The 18,781-nt window shown below is 39.2% G+C and overlaps 1 protein-coding gene across 2 annotated transcripts in view; it reads left to right on the plus strand.

The window, feature by feature from the left end:
* The window catches only part of rab28 (RAB28, member RAS oncogene family), a 58,335-nt gene that overhangs the window by 11,662 nt on the left and 27,892 nt on the right, over positions 1 to 18,781 (plus strand). For both annotated transcript variants that reach the window (XM_010904263.3, XM_010904262.3), the window contains exons 2-4: positions 1,454 to 1,550; positions 3,964 to 4,052; positions 6,917 to 7,046. In XM_010904263.3, coding sequence (XP_010902565.1) covers positions 1,454 to 1,550; positions 3,964 to 4,052; positions 6,917 to 7,046 — 316 coding nt within the window. The remainder of the gene's footprint in view (positions 1 to 1,453; positions 1,551 to 3,963; positions 4,053 to 6,916; positions 7,047 to 18,781) is intronic.

The raw sequence follows: 18,781 nt of genomic DNA on the forward strand, positions 1-18,781 counted from the left end.
TATAAGTATCTCTGCCTTAGCTTGCATTAAATGAGTGACATCACACTGTAGACTTTTCATACCGTGCTTGCTATTTCTGTCCTTTCTCTCCCATCTCATCTGACTCCGTCTATGCTCTTAATGGAACTTCCCCTATTTCCCGGCAGTGGTATCATTGGTGACCCTGTGCCGTCTCCTTATTGGGGAAAAGTCTGGATTACGCCAGCTTTTACATGCCCTGGTTAGTTCCAATTATATGGTGGAGAAGAAAAAGGGTCCTACGAAGAGAAAGGATAGCCAAGCTTTTGGAATGCCAAGACAAATGATTCCCTAAGCCAACGCCAGCATGTGGAATAGATTTTTGCTGTCTAGGCTAGTTATTCCTGTGTTGTCAGTGATTGTTTAGGCTACTTAAATGGTCGATTTACTCATTGTTACGTCAGTCACCACAAGTAATTTTTCAGTCACCATTCAGCTTGTGACACATTTAACATGTCGACTTTTTCAGACCTTTTGGTCAACGAAAGATTGTCAGTCACAGGCAAGTGAAAAGAAAATTATAAGGACACTGCAGCCTATAGAAAGCCTTGACCTCAAGGCATTTTGGTGGTATTTCATTCCAATAAAGATCTGTACTGTTCAGCCACATGAGGAATAGCAGCCAAGATCCCCTTTAGTGATTCTAGTTGCGATGGACCTTTAATACCATACAGTGGAGTGAGAACATCCACTGTGACTAGTGCAGAGAGTTTAAATATCCTATTCCTTCCTGTTTTGACTAGCTCCCTGTAGGTTTCATTTAAGAATGGCTTTTCTGTCCTTTGTTTTTAATGTATTGCTAGCATAACTAAAATACCTCTGATACTAAATGCTGTTAAGTAAATGTGTGACTTTTAGTCAAGTTGTAGCGTAACATTAAATGGATCCACCACAGGAAGAATTAGGCTGCCCCACTGTTTCAGTATCCCTCCAATGTTTATATAAGCACACTGCTCTAAAGATAGCTAATAGACAGCCTGCACTTTTTTTCTTCCATCATCCATCAAAATGAATTTAACTTGGCATGTCAAGTCTGTGATGTGAATTCCCATGGGTTTCAGAAAGCCTATATAACATGCAATTTCTTCCCCCTCCCCAGCCCAAAACTGACATGGAGTGATGGAGTTTTGTAATTTCGTGGCAATTACTGGGCCTGTCGTTCAGAGGCATTTCTTCTTTACCCAGACACCTGTTTTCTTAATTCACTATGATTTTAAGTCGGGACATGACAGTTTCACAAGACAGCCGCTGTAGGCTAATTGCTTTAGCTTACCTCATGCTAATTACGATAGTTGGGATAAATGTCTTCCCAAGCAGTGTGTTATTTTTTCTTAACATAGTTGTTTTGCGGAACTCTATCACACCACCAATGTATTGTGAGTCCTTTCAGGTGCAGGACAAAGGTATTAGCATGATCGCGCTCCCTCTGTTTCAGACATCACTCGCCACCAGGTTTGCACAGGAGGCCTTTGGGAAACAATACAAACAAACGATTGGTCTGGATTTCTTTCTGAAGAGAATAGCTCTACCAGGTAAGACACCTTCATCCTTTGGGAGTGCAGGCCTCCTCAGTATCCCATCACCGACTCACATGTGCATACTCTTGGCACACACATTCTGTTGAATGCTGTTTATGGAAGCATGCATGTCTAAAAGTACTCAGAAGTTATCAAAGTGTGTTTGTGTGCATTTGTTTTGTTTTTACAATTTGTTTTGAAATATGCCTTTACATTTTGAATTTCCTTCCCTTAGTTTTCAGAGTCGTACCAAATGATTTTGTTCATCAGGTTAACTCAGGACTTTGAATGTGTCTTTCTTGGTAGCACCATATTGTGGAGAGTCTGCCACTTCTCAGCTTTATTCATTCTGAAGGCTGTTCTTTCTAGAGCAAACACCAGGCTTTTTTCCCTCCATGAAGCCAATGGACAGCTTATGTCCAGAGAAGCAAGCCTTACACATAATTCTGTGGGCACAGTACAGAGTAAATACATTTAGCATTTTATATTCATATCGTTGATCCAAAGGTTCAACTCATCTTTGTTCTGCACCACATAAAACATTAATGTTCTTATTTGTTTATTTTCAAGCCCAGGTAAATAAAGCCTTGCTCTGTATCCCCTTAGATCTGTAAAATAAATGTTTATTGACTAATTCTAGCCTATATTTAGAGTATAGCCTTCCGTTTTGACTTCCTACCATATGAAATGGGGATTTTCAGCATTCTGCATTTCATATTTAAACCGCTGCCGAAGCATTAAGTTGCAAAATAGGTCCTTTCTTTTTATAACTAATAAAATAATTCAAACAAGGGTGGATTTACCTCTGGTAAATGCACAATATGATCAAAATAAGAGTAATTCTGAAATGGTACATTTTCCCTGGGATTGTGTGTTGATGACCTGAAAAAGAGGAGGACTAGGTCTGCAGTTTGGGTGGTCCTGAGCTTCTTTAGGACCACTGCCCTGCCTTCAATTGGATGTGTAGTGTGGGTCTCTGGGGCTCTATGGAGCTGTAAGGGTCTTTCGAAGATGGGAGTGCGGGGGTGGAGTATAGCAAGCACTGGCCCCTCTCACCATGAAGGCCTGGCTTGTCAAAGTTAATGTACATTTTCCAACGCGGGGAGAGGTGAGGCGAGGTCGATTGGCACACAACAGCCTCCTCTGTGTGCTTTTCAGAACAATAGCATACCTCTTCCAGATTTCTTGTCCACTAAACGAGTGCGATGAGGGAAAGCGATTGACTTGTGGTAGAAATAATCTTGATATTTTGGGTTAATCTTGTCAGTTCGCATTTTTGTGAAGATGATGCAATTTCTCAATGTTTGCTTTTGAAGCAAATAATGTACTTCACTCAAGATGGTGATGTTTTAATTGTCCAAGTAAGCTGAAAAAATTCTGAGTCTGTCACATTAAATGCAGTTATTCGTTGCTCTCTTTTTAATGTAGCTTTACATTGACACTGTATAGTCTAGATGTAGTAACTGTGAACACTTATGTTTCCTTCCTCTGTGAAATGGGGACTCTGCAGTGGCGGTCAGCTCGCCCAGCCGTGTCCACAGGGTACGCTGTAGCCATCAGTGTTCTATGCCAGTGAAGGGACCTCATCACAGAAATAAACTCCTTACTGTCTGGTCCTCCCCTCCTCTTCTTTCCTCAACCAGACCTTTTTATTTGCCAGAGGAAGAAAATATTTATTTGGATTTGGTTTTGTACCCCGTCCCTCTCTTTCCCTCTCTCTCTCCCACTTCCCAGCTCCCTCCTACAGAATTTGGGACAGGAGTCTTCTTTTCCTTCTTTTTTGTGTTTGATTATCAGTATTTTTCTTAACACTACATATATCTCTCTAGCCTCTCCTCAGCTTGCCATAGAACGGAACAACATAAACAGCTATTCCTAGGCTAATAAGTTACCTGATTTTTTTTCCGTTCACGGTATTGAGAATGTTTAAATTACAGGGTAAGCATACCTATTCATTCCCTGAATTTCCCCGTTAGCTATTCTTGGATGCAGAGATTGGGTGACCTGCCAGAGCCTTGCTGTTTCAATCTCTGATTTATTGTTTCAGCTAAATTATTGTTTAACTGATTAATCTCTGATTTATTTTTTCCAATATGTACATGGACAACTTTCTCCCAAAATATAGGCTCCTGTTACCGCTTACTTGCGATTTCCCAGAGATTTTGAGATTTGTTAAAAAGAAACTCCTGAATGCTTAAAGACAACCAAAACTTCTGAGGTGGAAAAATCACAAATGACTGTTGGCTTCACATGTCTGAGTAACTTTTTTGTTGTTCTTCAGTTGATTGACTTGCAAGCCATTTGTTAGTCAATAGGTGGTGATCTGAAAAGTACCAAATGTGTCAGACAGAATATTGATGATTTTGTATTATGTTTGCTGTCATTGCTGGAAAATGTGATTGAAATATTGAAGTGTTCTTTCCCTCAGGCAATTTGAACGTTACCTTGCAAGTGTGGGACATTGGTGGTCAAACAATCGGAGGGAAAATGCTGGATAAATATATCTACGGTGCTCAGGTAGGCTACTGTAAAAAATACACTCAATAAACATCAAGGTGGTCCGTCGTTCTTCACCTTAAAACTCTGTTGCTGTAACTCATTTACAATGTAATAGTGTCTCCATATTAGGCTGGGATAATTAAACTTTTATGATAATATTAGTGCAGCAGGACCTCCGTGCCGACTGCAGTCAAGTTTTGCTGCTCAGTTGGTCACACGGATTTCACTGTATATACACTGTCAGTGAGAGTGAGAAATACCTTTCTCTCTATCTCTTTCTTCCTCCCCTTTCGTTCACACCCTCCGACCTCATTATTAATGAACCAACTAAGGCGTGCACTAATTCATGTGAATAGAGCTAGGTCTGTGCTGACACTGCAATAACACGCGGGCAGGCTTGTTTTGTTTGTTTACCACACTGTGTTAGGCAACATCCATAAGTGGTTGCTGCTGCAAACTACCATTACCTGTCATCCACAGCCACAGTTGACACTATTTGTTTGAAGAGGTATAGCGGTAGATTTGCTCAAGCAGAATGAGACAGAGATTACACCTGATGCTGCAATTACGTGTACTGTCTTAGTATTGTGATAACCTCACACCCTCCCTCATGCACAACAATAAGGTGTCATCCATCACAGCCACATTAGAATACTTAAGTTCCGGCTCTTTCTGGGCTTTCATGACCACCGATAGAGGTGCAGCGGGAAGTAATCAATCAAAGGAATTGTCAGCAACGCATTGGCGGAAAACAAACTATCATCACAGCCCCTTTCCTACAAACACACACATAAAAGAGCTATAGTCCTCAATAGTTGTACAATTGATGAGGAAAAGAATAGAAAAACAGGTAAACAAGATTATAAATAAAGTGACCAGGGTTCACAATGCATACAGGGCAGCTGTATATGTGCACGTTTGAGTATGAATGTGTGAGTGTAAAAGTCCATGTGAATAAGAGACGTTTTCCCTGGTGAGTGTGTGTGATTGAGATTGAGTATGTGCTGGATGATTGTGGGTGAATACGCTGGGAAATGTGTTTAGTGTGTGAAAATGCAAAAGGGCTCTTCAGTGCAGATGAGAGTGCTCGGCAGATAATTCGATTTACAGTCTTATGGCTGTGGGTAAACTATGGTCTAGCTTGCCAGATTCGGGATGAGTCGCTCTAACCTGCATTAAGTTTGATCATATGTGCAGTCAAAATCTTCAAGGGCCCTTGAATGGCTCGCAGTTAGCCGTGTCATTGTGACCAGGGTTTGGGTCAGGCTTGCAGGTTATCCCAGGGGGTCCCATGTAGGGCAGAGCAATTGGTCAGCACTGTCTGGTTATTGGGGGGTTAGTAATGGAATATTGTTGTCTTGTCCATCGAGATCTACTTGTGATTCCCTGTAGGGACTTAGGTGCCTTTGAGCTAAAACGAGGTACAAGGCCGGAGTGACATGTATTTCTTTTTTCTTTACATATTGACATTTAATTAATCTTGACGGAGCCACTTTTGCTATAAATAAGAAATACCATGTTTTGCACTTCTACAATATTGTGATGCCACCATGATTTAACATGAATCTGGAGTAAAAACAAGTGGGAAACGACAGAAATTGAACAAGTTTATGCTCACAAGACATGCTAGCCATGACCAAGAACAGGGTTAGGATTAGGATTAATGTAGATTAGATGTTTTTAGAAAAATATTTGAATTAAGTGAATGACAAAATACATAGTTTATTACTGTACACATATTTTTATGAACCAAACCAAAGCAAACAGCAATTGCATCAGGTTTTTACAGTAGCCTAGTCACTGTATGTTAGGGATATTGGACCAAATATTGGACCAAATACACAATACTACTTTGACAGGGGTTTTTTTGGCCCTTAGATTTTTTATTAGTTTAAAGTAAAATAACTTTTCATGAGGATACAAAACTGCTCAATATTTGTATGATCTAATTTGTATTTTTCCCCCCAAAATGTTATCAAGGCTTCCCCTCTTTTTAGACGTGACGGTCCATTCTGTTTCATGATAATGTAATCAAAGGAAAGGAAGCTTTTATGTTTTGGATTCTTTTGATGTATTTCTGGATTGTTAAAGAGCAAAGCTATGACACAATTATTTGAGACTTTTTTCACTTCTGTTTACACGTAAACCGGTAAAGCAGCCCCAGCCTTAATTATGTGGTTATTCTGACACATACCTTTCGTGCTTTGCTTTGCAACTGCTTCCACTTTTCTCTCTATAATGGCTTTTGCTAAGACCAAGGGAGAGTGATGATCTGCATGGGTGCTTCAACGCTGTTTTGCGCTACAACCGCTTGCAGCGTCATACTTGAAAATCCCTTCTTTATTGGCCTTGGTTGATCCTAGTGGTCTAAGACAGTGCCTCCGGTGTGCACATGCACGCACTGCTCTAGCATGGGTTTGATCATGGGAGGGCAGGGAAGAGATATAGCATTTAAAGCACCCCTTTTTATCTTCACTCAGACTGCAGAGCCACCCTTTTGCCACAGACAAAAGGGTTAACAAAACTCTGTGGTCTCCCTCGCCTTGATGCCCACAGACAGAGACATTGTATCGTAGGCAGAGTGGCTCGTATGCTCTTAGCGTGTTTTTCCTTATCTGTTAACAACAATATAGATAATCGCTAACACCAGGCAAGCTAAGAGAGAGTCCTAATAGGTGGAAACTCCTTATGGTGTGCGTGTGCATGTTTGTGTGTGTGTGTGGTAACTAGAGAGTCTCAACTGGCTTCACTCAGACACTAGTGCCCCCTACTGCTTAGTTGACCACATTTGATCTCTGGCATGTTTGTTCTCATCCTGTCAAATGTTGTTTTGGAAAGTGGTGATCACACTATTTTAAATTCTTTGTGGTATTGCTTTTCAGGGTGTTCTTCTAGTGTACGACATTACAAACTACCAGAGCTTTGAGAATCTGGAGGACTGGTACAGCATGGTCAAAAAGGCCAATGAAGAGTCGGATGTCCAGCCTGTGGTTTTGCTGGTGGGCAACAAAAGTGAGTGTCTAAAGCAGAGTCTGACATCCATATGCACATGCATCTGTGTTCATGCCCACACAACACACATATACACGCACACACAAACACACATATACTCTTGTTTTACTATACTTTTTGAAAGCTGTGTTCACATTTGACATATATCTATTTTTTAAACAAAGATGCATTCTGGGATATTTGGCCATTTGTTGTAAGTGGCACTATTGAGCTAAAATGGGTCTCTCAAAACTGTAATTTATGTGCTAAAATGTTCCAAATGTCATCAAAACCACCTTTAAATTTCCTTGCTGACTGAGATATCATAGCCCATATATTATGCATGTATAAATGCACATTTAAACAACATATTACACATTCAGCCCAAAATAAGGACGTTTTAAGAAATAGTCCCAGACTTCATCTTTAACTAAAAACTAATACAAACCCTTGTCCTAATCGCAACCCTGAAACCCAAATTCTAACTTTAATTGAAACTTACATTTATTTCCTAATCCTAATTCTAACCTTAACCTCAATCTTAAAATAGCATTTTCCATTTTAGTTAAATGTCCTCACATTGCAAAATATGCCATTGTTTAGGATTATTATCGAATAGTATATAATAGTACACAATCAGTATATCAGTGTTCTGTTGTTTGTCATGTTTTGTTTTGGTCGCCTGGAAGAGTACCTGCCGCTTTGGCAGGAGCTAATTTTGATGAAAATAAGTAACTGGAAAACATACATTTGTTTTACTAATTGTGTGGGACCCAAAAAAGATTCTTTGCAAATTTACTTGGTTTTCTAACCTTTTAGGCATTCTGGTCCCCACAAGAATACTTACACCAGTATGTACACACGGGAAGACACATACACAACACATGCTTTCTTTCTTTCTTTCTACAGTTTAGCTGAAGCCTAGTGGTTATTGCAATGGTCTAGTAACTGGAAGGTCTCTGGTTTGAATCCCCAACATGACAAGGTGAACAATATGTACAAAGCACTTTTCCCCAATTTGTCCTGAGTGTAAGTCTGGGAAAGGGCATGTGCTAAATTAACAAACATTGAAAATGTGTCTGTGTTACTAGATGCTGCACTTTGACTTGTCTGCTAAGGTTCTTGATTATTCATTTCTCGTCCCGTCTCCAATCCTCTGCCTGGCATGCCTGTCTGTGTAGGAGTGTACGGCTGATAATAATACCAGATATGCCTGGATGTTTGGCCTCAAGGATATTGATATGCTGCGATAAGCAGCTTGATAGCAAAGAGCAGGGTAACTTGGGCGATGGGAACGGCAATATCTGTGTGCTCCTAAGAGTGACCCTCTGTGATTTAAAGCCCTGATGTGGTGGCTGTGGGGCACTGCTTATCTGTGCCCCCTTGCTGTACTCACCCCCCCAATCTTGCAGGCCCTGTCCGACTTTGGATGAGGAGAGGATCTAAGATGATAACCAGACAACCTGCCCCCACCATAAAAAAAGAAAATGTGTCCCCTGGAAAACAAAGACTAATAATGATGACTCTCTTCTTTAAACATCCCCTCTGACAGATGGGGAGACATTGCTGCAGCCATGTTATTGTAAAACTACACTCATGCAGACACAGCCCTGCACGTAATGATGGTTGTCGACTGTCCAGTCTTGAAAAAAGAAACTCCTACCCCGATGATGAACAACTTACAGAGTGGTTCCTACACAGGAAGCCCCTTCACTAACGTTACTCAACGGGGGCTTTTGGGTCAGGGCTTAATTTGCCTGTCTAGCTCGTGTTTTCCCTGTCGTGGCATTAGAACGCATCTCTTAATGCCCTGGGGCCTAGCGGGCAGGCGCCTCTGTATTTAGGCTAGATGTTGTATACCACCGTTGAGTCTGTCTGTGTATACGTGTGTGTAAGTGCGTTTTCGTAGCATGCGTACTGTAATGTGTTTAAGCAGTGTATACCCCACTGTCAAGGTTCCCCCCCTCGCTCGTTTAGTCAGTCCGCCCTTAATGGTCGTATTGCTGAGAATCGCCCTCATGTGTTTTTGGCTCCTATGGTCCGTAAAGAAGAAAAACAAAATCCTGCACAGATTGCCCTTCCAGGAGCAATCAATTACCTAACAAGACTTTATGAATCCCTGAAACCTCTCACAGACTTTTTTTCCCCTCCTGAGGGTATGAAGAGCGAGTTAGTCTAGCTATCTTATGGGAATTGACCACACAGACATTTCTGTTTTGCTTTCTGGGTCCCCCCTGCTTTTTCTTGCTCTTTTGTTGAAGAGCCCCTCCAAGTATCATTGTGCTCTTTTTCTTTTAACGAGTGCCCGGCCGTCACCCAATTACAATGAATGGGACGCAAAATATACAGTGTTCTTGTGGGTGGAGGGGAGAAAGTTTGTTTTGTAGGTTCCCATGAAGTCTTAAATGAGTGAAGCATCAAGCAATTCTCAGACCCTGTTTATGACAACCAAAATAGAAGGACAGACCTAACCAGGAGCTTGTGACCACACAATCTGCACTATACAGATTTATACTTATGAGGGGGCACGTCTTCTGGGAGATTCCCTTCACTTCTCTTAGGCTCCGGCGTGTTTTAGTGTTGTTCCCCCTTCATGTTTCCCTCTCACTTATCATGTACTGTTTGTGTTACATCATGTTATCGAATCAGAGGTGGTTTTGGATGTCTTGAGTATAGCCTTAAGAGTGTAAATCTTCTGCAAAATTACCCAGACCAGTTATTCGATGCTAAGCTGTTGATCCTAAATTAAGAACCACCCATCATCCTTGTTTAGTTTATTTAGCCACATTTGAGCTCAGAAACTTAAAGCGGTGGTTCGACCAAGATTCATATTTGGGTGAAATTACGCTTACCCTGAGTTGTTCTAAAAGGCCCATGGAGTCATTATTCACAACAAGCCATTATTCACCTCTGTCCCAGCCTGGAATTAGCATTATTAGCATTTTCCAAATTTGTGAATTGAAACTGTGCTTCCTGAGCCACACAAGCTGCATTGCAAGTGGAAACAAACTCAAAAAATGCTTCAAGCTAAATTCAGTAATCTGTTGCGACTTTTTTGACAGTACACTGACGAAAACTGACAAACGTGTATTCTTACCGGTAAACGTAGGAAGTACCAGCTCAGTTGAAAATGAGATTTATGTAGCTATAATGAAAACATTGTTTTAAGGAATACAACATTTGACAGCATAAACAACACCACCACTAGTCTTAGTTCTGAAGTGTTTTAAAGTAAGTTTCCGCAACTCCAGAACAACTCAGGGTAAGCGAAATCTTGCCCAAAAATTTATCTAGGTTGGACTGTCCCTTTAACTGATATTCACATTTAACTGCCTTTTTTTTACCTCCTCTCCTTACCCTGGCTCGACTGACCAGCCTCCTTTGCCAATTGGATTGTAGGGAAGCCTATCCATTTGTCTGCTTAGAATGGCAGGGTAGGGTTTGTGTGCTTGTAAGCCTGCCGTCATGCAACCCGTTGCAACCGTTTGCCCACCACATGCTGCTCAGAGTGTTGTATTAAATAGTGGGACCACTTGTAACAATTCAGGGAGGAAGCCAATTAAGTCTTACTGAGGACGCACATGGATACCCACAGTAGTTGACGTAATGCCAGTTTCTTTTTCACAATGGCAAAAAATGTTGTTGAAATCTTTACAATTGTGATTATTAGGAAGGGTTTGTTTTCACAAGCAAATTCCTTTGCTGAATAAGTATTTGATTACATTGTTGACCTATCAAACAAATAGCAGCTGAGAATGGTTGCAATATAGGCCTGGCAGAGGATCACTGGAGAGCACCTGGGGGAGTTGCAAACTTCAGGCAGTTGTTGTATGCAAAGGTCATGTGACCAAATGCCAAAGACAAGTGCTAAATTTGGACATTATATTAATCAGTCCCAATACGTTAGGTGCCCTTAAATAAGAGGACTATAAATAATTTGTTTATCATTTCCACAATGTTTAAAACAATATACAAATAACATCAATGTTTATAGTTTTTAACCTCTTATAATTGTTTCATTTTAAGCCACATATTTGGAATATAGAGCCAAAAAAGAGTAGATTATATATTTTAGGGATAATAGCAATGAAAATATTCACAGTAATGCCCAAGGACCATAAACCCGGAAATGTCTAATAGCATTATTTTTTTTCCCCATGGTCTGTCAATGAAGATTGGATGAGTATTCCTTTTTTAAACTATTCAGACCCCTTCACTACAGTTACAGTATGATTGATCATAAAAAATCAGTCTACACACAATACACCATAATGACAAAGGGAATTTACATTTTTAGAAATGTGTGCCAATTGAAAATAAAATATATGTCTTGTGTAGAAGTATTCAGAAACTTTATTCCATATAAGCACCTTTGGCAGTGATCACAGCTTCAAGTCTTGGATAAATGTCTACCAGCTTTGCACACCTGGATTTGGGCAGTTTCTTGACATTTCCTTTGTAGATCCTCTCAATTTCTGTCAGATTAGATGGAGAGCGTCTGTGAACTGCTATCTTTGGGTCTCCAAACAGATTTTCAATGGGGTTGAAGTCTGTGATTTAGCTCAGTGTCTCCCAACCTTTTTCAGTTACTGTGCCTCCAAAATGTTTTTGCACTGCTTTCAGTACCTCTGAAATACCCCCTCATGTTAATTTCACTAGTAAGTCTATGGTGTCATGAGTGTTTTCAAGTACCCCCAGGGGTCCTAGTTCCCCTGGTTGGGAACCACTGATTTAGCTGGTCCACTCAAGAACATTCACAACATTTTCTTTGCTATGTGCTTTGAGTCATTGTTATGCTGAAAGGGGAATCTTTCCACCTGTCTTAGATCCTGTGGGCTCTGGATCAGATTTTCTTCAATGTCCTCTCGGTTTTTTGCTCCATTTATCCTTTTCTCAAATCCCAACTAATTTCCCAGTCCCTGTCGCTGAGACACCTACCCGTAGCATGATGCTCCCAATGTCATGCTTCACCGTAGGGATTGAATATGCCAGGTGATGAGCACTGTGTTGTTTTTGCCAGATGTAGCTGTTGGCACTCATGTCTAATACACTGCTCAAAAAAAATTAAGGGAACATGTAATCATCACGTATAACACCAAGTCAATCAAACTTCAGGTATATTAATCTGCCCATAAGTGATTATCAATCAATGTCCCCTGTTTTGGTTAAAATGAAAGTGACAACAGGTGCACTGGAGAGGCAACAGTAAAACCACCCCCATTTCACCGGGTGCATAGGCTAAGATCACGGAACAATGTCAACTAGTGCCCATGACTGTACAATCATTGTACATTTTAGACACTACAAACAAAAGGAAATTATTAAGAATAAAGGCAGAGAACTCAAAGGGACATAATTCGGCATGAACGATCAGTTCTCACGAGAAATAAATGACCAGAGACGAATACCTTACCCCATGCAAAAAAGTGAACGAGCAGATGGAAAAAGAGCATATATTATACAACAAAATGCCACACCGAACCTGCATAAACACCATACCCCTAACCAGTCCTGTCTTTTAGCTAATAGAATTATATAAACACATTATCTACACCTAGTTATTTTAATGGTTGGTGAGCTTAGTATATCAAGTTATAACTGCAATGACATAGCTGATTACAAAAAAGAACTTATATTCACATGGTTAAAGGAGAAAGACTACAACATATATTGCCTACAGGAAACTCGTTCAAAAATTTCTGATGAACAGGTATGGCAAAAGAAATGGGAAGGGCATATATACTATGATCATGGTCTCTCAAATTCTAAGGGGGTTGTGATTTTAGTATGCAATATAGCAGACTTAAAGGCAGAGTTGGTGACTCAAGTCGCAGACTTGGAATCAAGTCGCACTTAAGTCACCAATAAATATACTTGCAATCTTTTCAAAAGACTTGAGACTTGACTTGGACTTGTAGTCATTGAACTCATGCCTTGGAAGGTAAATAATGTTAGCTCGCTGTCAAGAATTGGGCCTGTTTCTAATCTTTGCCAGCAAGTTAGTTACAGTAGCTAATAACTAGCTAACACATATAACCATTCAGAACACAAATAGCTTTTTTGCTCATGGCTAACCTATGTAAAATAGTCAGACAATTTGGCTAATGGCAGATAGAATAGGCCGGCCCCAGCCTCAGCATGATCATACTTCAATTAAACATAAAATGCATGTTTGCTATAATAAATTAAATGTATTAGTGTAGTAGATTATCAACTGCTGATTTAAAAAGCCCATAAAATAAATAATCCCCAAAAATTGCAACTTGAGACTTGACTTGGACTTGCATGCAGTGACTTGAGACTTTACTTAGACTAGCCTGAAGTAACTTAAAGACATGTCTGTGTAGAAATAACACTTAACATTAAAGACACGCATGGAAGATAGATCATTCTTTACTTGGAACTAGATGATGAACAGTTATGGCTAATAACTTCTATGCTCCTAACAATGATGAGCCACACTTCTTAGCAGACATTTACAGATATCTTGTAAATTTTAAAAACATTAATAATAATGTTATAGTGGTGGGGGATTACAACACTGTCCTTAATATGTCAAAGGATCTCAAAGGCCATCACTCAACAAAATCTCACCCACAGGTACTTAAATTACTGAAATGATGGACACAGACGATCTAGTTGATGTATGGACGTCAAAAAAGCCAGACAGCCTCCTCCAAGTATATCTCACCCTATCTCAGGCCAGCCATCTGAACTATTTTCTCCTTGCATTCTCAGCTGTTCCCAATATTTAATAAGTGATGATATAATGTGCTCAGATCACCATTTGATTGGCATAAACTTCACTCTGACTGAATTCCCAAGAAGACAAGGATACTGGAAGTTCAGTCAAGGATGAATCATTCAAAAATACCTGGCAAAGGAAAGATAATCTTATAGTTTAGTTAGATAGTAGTTGAAACAATCAAAGCAATATACAAAACAAATAAAAATTGAAACAAAAAGAAATGGAGTCTATAATTCAGGAACGATCAAACCTCGCCTATTATAAAAACAAAGCCAACTGGATGGAAAATTGTGAAAAATATTTTAAAACATTTTTACATCTTCAATACAGGAACTCCAAAATTATCTCAAAGAAACCCCCAACTTACGCATTGGATCATTAAAGGATGTTCCATTTAAACTTCCAATCAAATGGGCTGATGGGGAAGTGGATGTCCTTGGTATACATCTTCCCAAAAATATTGAAAATCTTGTTTCTAGTAACTTTGACAGGAAAATTACCAAGGTCGTTCGCATATGAAAACCTTGGACAGGAATGCATCTAGCTGCAGTTGTGCTCAAAAGTTTGCATACGCTGGCAGAAATTGTGAAATTTTGGCAATGATTTTAAAAATATGCTTGATCATGCAATTTTTTTTCCTTTTTTATTTATGGATAGTGATCAGATGAAGCAATTTATTATCAGTTAGTTGTTTGGCTCCTTTTTAAATCACAATGATAACAGAAATCACCCAAATAGCCCTGATCAAAAGTTTACACACCCTTGAATGTTTGGCCTTGTTACAGACGCACGAGGTGACACACACAGGTGAAAATGGGAATTAATGGTGAATTTCCCACACATGTGGCTTTTTAAATTGCAATTAGTGTCTGTGTATAAATAGTCAATGAGTTTGTTAGCTCTCACTTGGATGCACTGGGCAGGCTAGATGTTGAGCCATGGGGAGCAGAAAATAACTGTCAAAAGACCTGCAAAACAAGGTAATGGAACTTTATAAAGATGGAATAATATATAAAAAGATATCCAAAGCCTTGCAAATGCCAGTCAGTTCTGTTCAATCACTTATTAAGAAGTGGAAAATTCTGGGATCTCTTAATACCAAGTCAAGGTCAGGTAGACCAAGAAAGATTTCAGCCAAAACTGCCAGAAGAATTGTTCAGAATACAAAGAAAACCCCACAGGTGACCTCAGGAGACATACAGGGTGCTCTGGAAAAAGACGGTGTGGTTGTTTCAAGGAGAACAATACGACGATACTTGAAGAAAAATTAGCTGAATGGTCGAGGTTGCCAGAAAGAAGCTTTCTCTGCGCCAATGCCACAAAAAAGCCTGGTTACAATATGCCCGATATCACCTTGACACCCCTCAAGGCTTCTGGCAGACTGTAATTTGGAGTGATGAGACCAGAATAGTCGTCACAACCATAAGCGCTATGTTTGGAGAGGGGTCAACAAGGCCTGTAGTGAACAGAAGACCATCCCCACTGTGAAGCATGGTGGTTGCTAACTGTTTTTTTGGGGTATTTGAGCACAAAAGGCACAGAGAATCTTGTGAAAATTCATGGCAAGCTGAATGTAGCATGTTATGAGAAAACACTGGCAGACAATTTGCATTCTTCTGCATGAAAGCTGCACATGGGACGCTCTTGGACTTTCCAGCACAACAATGACCCTAAGCACAAAGCCATGTTGACACTCCAGTGGTTTCAGCAGAAAAAGCTAAAGGTTCTGGAGTGGCCATTAGATTTTTTTCTGGAATGGGAAGCCAGTTAAAATAAAACCTTTTTTTTTTATAATGAATATGAAACGGGTGAGGTAAAGCTAATAAGTTTCAGAGCTTTGAATCAGAATCTGAATTCAAACTGCAGTGTAAAAAGTAATTTACTTTAAATTTGACATATCATTTTCTATTTCAGAATGACAGTAATGAATGACAGTGTTTTAAATTACGCATTAAAACCTTCATTTAACATTTGTCCTGTAAAATAACTGGAAATGTCTGTTATCAGGAAACACAAGAATGATCTGTTTTTCCACAGACTTTGATTTGCAGTTTACAAAAAGAAACTTTATAAATCCAGAGTATTTCTGTTTCATTATTGATATCCCAGCATGCTGTGTGGCAGTTAATTTTGTTAATGTTTGTGTTTGTTGTAATTTATATGAAGGTGACAGAGCTTTGTTTTTTTTTTTGCCATCTAGTTCTTTATGTACAGTGTTACCCTTTGGAATATTTTTTGGGGATTACGGTCATGTTTGTGTGCCATAGAAAATAATAATATTTCTGCCAAGATTGTGTCTGGTAGAAGTTGGTAAGGCGTGAGTCATCAAAATACAAATAGCTGATGTATAAATGCATAAAAGCTCTTGATGACAGCAACAAAAGGTAGACATTTTGGTGGAGAAAATGTATTCTTGCTGTGAAATTTATTTGAAGTAAAGTAAATTTCTGTATTTCTACAGATTAATAATGTAATTTTACACTATGTAGTTTTACAACATAAATCTTTTTTTAACGTTATTTTTCCGGCACCTTAGCTGCCAGGAAATTACAGTTTATTTACACTTTTTGTTTTTTACACTGTGTTTCTCCAGTAGACTAATAAGACAGCCCCATCCCATGTTTAAAGATGGGATCTTTGCCATGCTACATATTAAAGTGTGCCATTTTGAACTGATAGACCAATTTTCATTGAAAAAATGTACAAGAAGGGTGTCTTGTTTCTTAAAGACATCACAAACAAAGATGGGAAACGTATCACTCATGAGCAACTCAAACAAGCATATGGTGAAACATGCTCACTTCAGAGGTATAACCAACTCATTGCAGCCATACCAGATAAATGGAGAAAGAAAATTAAAACTTGAAAGAAATGTATCTCCTGGTCGCCCACCTATTAAAAATCAAGCATGGTTAAACCTGACTAACATAAACCGTAAAATGTATCTCTTCCATCTTGCTACAAAAAACCAGACTGCAGCACCCTACAGAATTCAAAACATTTGGGAAAATCTTTTTGATATGGCACCAAGTGTATCGACTAGTATATAAAACAACTGTTGATGTGTCACTGAGAGCCTTTCAGTTTTAATTGTTTTACAGAATTCTGGCCAACAAAAAAATGCTTAGATTACACTGCGTGTACAATTATTAGGCAAATCGTATTCTTCAAGATTTATTTTATTGTTGAACAAACACAATGCACTCAGGCAATCCAAAATATATTTGAACCTCAAACCTGAATGCTTAACAAAGGAAAAGTGAGTTTTGAGCTTTCTCTGGGGAATACACAAAATATATATAAAAATATAACAGTTCTGGTGGAGATTAGGATTTGTTCAGGATAGACAAATACTTTGCTGGCTACACGATTCTGTCGTATTTTCAGTTGACGAAAAAAGTCTGTTGTGGTCACCTATATTGATATAGTAGTTATTGTATCAATGTAATTCAAGAATGGCTAATAAGCTGTTGAAATGGCCAGTGGCAAAAGCCATTCAGTTCATAGACGCTATTTGTGGTGGAGCAAAACTTAATAAGAAAAGTTACGTAGTTCAACAAACATCAACAGCAAAAAATGGCGCGTCTTTGCGGATCCCTCCCTGGGGTTTTAGTGGAGTTAGCGAGTTGATTTCAATGCTAGTGCATAGGTCCAGTCTCCTTGTGTAAGCACACTTTGTTTGTCTACAGTTCTTTGGAAAAATGGAATGGTTTGTAAAAAAAAAATTATATTGATTTTATTATTTTTTTAATGGCTCTTACTGAGGGAGTATAAATTGTTAAATAGCGTAGTGGTTAGAGAAGTGGACCTGCGAACTATAGGTCCCAAGTTCGTATCTCCTCGTAGGCAAAGCCGAGTATGCATAATGAATTCTTCCGTATAGACGAAAACTTTGCTGGTAGTTTACGGTTATATTAAGACTGTTTCTGGTGGATTTTTTAAGTACGCATCCGTGCATGCGTTTTGGGTCAGGATAGACAAACATATTTGCTGCCTACAACATACAGTAGTTATGTTAGCCTTAACGGAAACTGTATATGGTTATATTGCGACTTTTCTGGCATGGAAAAGTTCATATTCAGTCCTATCCTAGTCATATTCAGCAATTGCTTAATTATTATGATTATTCCTAGGAAGTAAGTAGATACTAGTAAGCCTATTACTGGCTAATAAGCTGTTAAAACGGCCAGTGGCAAAAGCAATACAGTTCATAGACGCTGTGGTGAAGGTAAACGTAATAAGAAACGTTAGTCAGTTTAACACAATCCTCAAAGGAGTCTAGCGACTGCTGAAACGTGTAATGCCGTGGCGTAGTGGTTAAAGACAATCCCTCTTATGTGGAAGACCTAAGTTCGAATCTATTGAGAGCAACGTCATTTATTTATTGTTTCTGGTAGATTCCACGATCCTCTTGTATTTTCACTTGATGAAAATGTTTGTTATTGTCACCTTTATTGATGGTTATTGTGTTAATGTCATTCACGAATAAAAGAAAAAAGTATGTTGTTATGTCATGAAAGAAAAAAGACGTTCCTATTCCATTAAATGAAATATCTTTGGCAGACTCACTAGCAATTGCTCAATTCTTATGACTATTCCAGTAAGTTAGTAGATACCGGTAAAGCCTATTACTGGCTAATACGCTGTTAAAACGGTGAATGTTAGTAAGAAACGTTAGTCAGTTTAACTGTATCAGTATCATTCAGAAATGGCAATTAACTGTTAAAACACTGCCTTTCACGTGGGTGACCCTGGTTCGAATCTTGGGGGCAAGACTTTTTATTGTGGGCTGGCTGAACTAGACTTGCATGGTTTCTTGTTTTATTGTAACACATAATAAAACTGCTGTGAGCTACGGGCTGCTCGAGAAGTACTCTTGCGACATATATTACATCCTCTCCGATATGTGACCTGAAGTGTGGCCAGTGAAGAGGGCTGGTTAGCCAGTGACAGGTAAGATCCCAACTGTGATGTTGGGACAACTTAAACCAGGCACAGTCGTGCATCT

This window comes from Esox lucius, chromosome 4 (genome assembly GCF_011004845.1).
Source record: "Esox lucius isolate fEsoLuc1 chromosome 4, fEsoLuc1.pri, whole genome shotgun sequence".
NCBI lineage: Eukaryota > Metazoa > Chordata > Actinopteri > Esociformes > Esocidae > Esox > Esox lucius.